The 2,358-nt window shown below is 38.5% G+C and overlaps 1 protein-coding gene across 1 annotated transcript; it reads right to left on the bottom strand.

Annotated features, from left to right (window-relative positions):
- Positions 1 to 332: 332 nt before the first annotated feature.
- LOC107853210 (spermidine hydroxycinnamoyl transferase) lies at positions 333 to 1,939 on the bottom strand. The gene has a single exon (XM_016698212.2). The coding sequence runs from the start codon at positions 1,875 to 1,877 to the stop codon at positions 528 to 530; it is 1,350 nt and encodes a 449-aa protein (XP_016553698.1). The 5' UTR covers positions 1,878 to 1,939; the 3' UTR covers positions 333 to 527.
- Positions 1,940 to 2,358: the final 419 nt, after the last annotated feature.

Below are 2,358 nucleotides of genomic sequence, written 5' to 3'. Positions count from 1 at the left end.
AGGGCATCATCGTATTATGTTGCAGTACATCCTCATGTCCTCGCCTCTCTTTCTCTCTATAACCTTTCTCATCTTTACCCTCTTCTTCTAGCAGTAGTAACTATATCAGTTAGTATCGTTCATCTTTGCTTTCGTTTCAATAAAATTCACCTGTGCTACTTGTTACTGAAAGTTCAGGTTACTACACTTCGCCCTTGGCATGTTTCCATCAATACATATAGAATAAGCAAAGTTTTTTAAATTGATTACAGTTTTACATGGTAGTATTCTAGTTCAATGATTAAATTAAATAAAGACAACTGAAAAAAAAAAAAAAGGGCCAAACCAAACTCTAAATAAAAAAGTTCTACAGTAACATTTAAAATTTAGAAGGTTTATTGCAAGGTGTTTTGTTACTCTAATTATGGAGAAAATTAGAGATCTTATTGTACTTGGCTATATACGGGTAATAGTGCTAGTACAAGCAAAGTTACAAGTTCTTAATTTGTTTCCTTCTTCTCATGTTGCTTTATTTATTTATTTCAATATTAGATGTCTTCATAGAAGAATTGCTTGAAAGCATCCACATGAGCATCTTGAAGAACAATTGCAACAGTCAAAGATCCATCCCCTTCATTCGCTGGGAGTATTACACAGTCACCATCAAATTCATGAATTCCTGGGTTCATGTGGATCTCTTTGCCCCACCCAAAATCCAACCCCAATAGTGGCAAATTTATCCAACTTATCACTCCAAGATTAGGGTTTCCGTAGAAAGCACCCTCCTTGTTTTTAAATGCATGAATATCTTGATATTTTGACAAATCCTCCTGTTTTTTCATGAAATTAATCGTTGAGTTTGCATAATCACTTGTCACCATTTGAATGGCTTCCCTAACCCTTCTAGCAACATACTCCAATGGGCTCGAGGCTATGTCGCCCGAGAGCCCGGTGGCAACAACATCAACAATGGCATTGCCAAAGTAGGATTTAGGCAAAGGTGGTTGCATTCTTTTGCGTATGTCAACACAAATGCATAAATTAGTAGGCTGCTCAAATTTATGGCCTCTTGCCTTGCATGTACATCTCCATATATGTGCAGTCACAACTTCGTAGCGTGTGTAACTACGCTGTTTACTGTCCTCTAAGTTTCTTCCTTGGTTCACTTTTTCTCTCAACATTTCTACTTGAATTTTAGTAAGTTTTAGCATGGAGCCTTTCGTTTCGTTTTTATTCTCGTTTTCAGTGTTGGACTTGCCAATCAAAAGTGGAGGAGGATTAAACTGTAAATGCTCGAAAGTTGGAGATGCAGTTGCAGGTTCCCCCGCATGGAGAACTTTTCGATCATGACAAGGAGCAAACATCAATGGCTCTCCGCGAGAAAGCCTAGCCCATTCAGAGAAGAAATAGAGAGCACTTTGGCCATCAACAACAGCGTGTGAAACTGCAAAACTGAGAGCAATGCCGCCACACTGGAACTTAGTGAGCTGCACAAACAACAAAGGGAGTTCATCAATTGGTATAGTGTAATCTACACGGGGAAATAAGCCATTATGATCAGGTGATAGCAAGAAATCACTGAGATCATCTAGCCTGGCTGCGGTTTCAGCTTCCGTGAGAACAACTCCTGAGGCATCACACTCAAGCTCGAGCCGGGACCCACTGATCCATCGCAAACGGCCAGCCAGTGGATAGAAGTGTACTAGTGCTTTGCTCAATGAGGTCTTGAGGGTCTTGATGATGTCACGTGTAACAAAATCCTGGCAAAATTTGTAGTAATAGATGGTTGGTACGTGAGTTACAGCAAATGTTTGATCAAATTCTGATAAGGAGACAGTGCCATTCCACGTTGGCTCTGCTGGCTTCACTACCCAATGGCTCTTCAAGCTAACTTTCATTCTGTCCTAATGTGTGCCGTTTCTGGTAGAACTTTTTAATTTTCTTGATGTTAATCTTTTGACAAAGTGGGTAAAACTATTTAAAGACCTTATACAACAGCCTGAGTTTCATGACCAAATTTTAAGGTAACCACAAAGAAATGTGTTCTTTATGACTTGTTTCCTCCGTTAAAGACGTTTGTTAGTTGCAGGTAAATTTATCATGAACCGAGTTAGTTCCTCTAGAATGTACAGTGCAAGAACATACAAATCCAAAGATTAGACCAATTAAAAAAGGGGAAAGGACAAAAATAACACCTAAAACTAAAATAATTCCACAAAACTAGCACCTAAATTTAAAAACCTAGTAAATAGCCATTAAGCATCACAATTCGGCCCTTTCTGGGTTTTTTATGTACTGGGCCGCCGACTTTACATCTTTAATGGGCTCATGTTTTTTTTGACTCCTTATTCTTTTTTAGCATCTCATAATAACATATTA

The sequence above is a fragment of the Capsicum annuum genome, chromosome 7, assembly GCF_002878395.1.
Source record: "Capsicum annuum cultivar UCD-10X-F1 chromosome 7, UCD10Xv1.1, whole genome shotgun sequence".
In the NCBI taxonomy this organism is placed as follows: domain Eukaryota; kingdom Viridiplantae; phylum Streptophyta; class Magnoliopsida; order Solanales; family Solanaceae; genus Capsicum; species Capsicum annuum.
Note: the sequence above shows the minus strand (reverse complement) of the source record. Positions and strands in the feature narration are given on the sequence as shown.

Coding starts and splice junctions, on each gene's coding strand:
- LOC107853210 (XM_016698212.2), bottom strand. CDS start 1,877: ATGAAAGTTAGCTTGAAGAGCCATTGGGTAGTGAAGCCAGCAGAGCCA.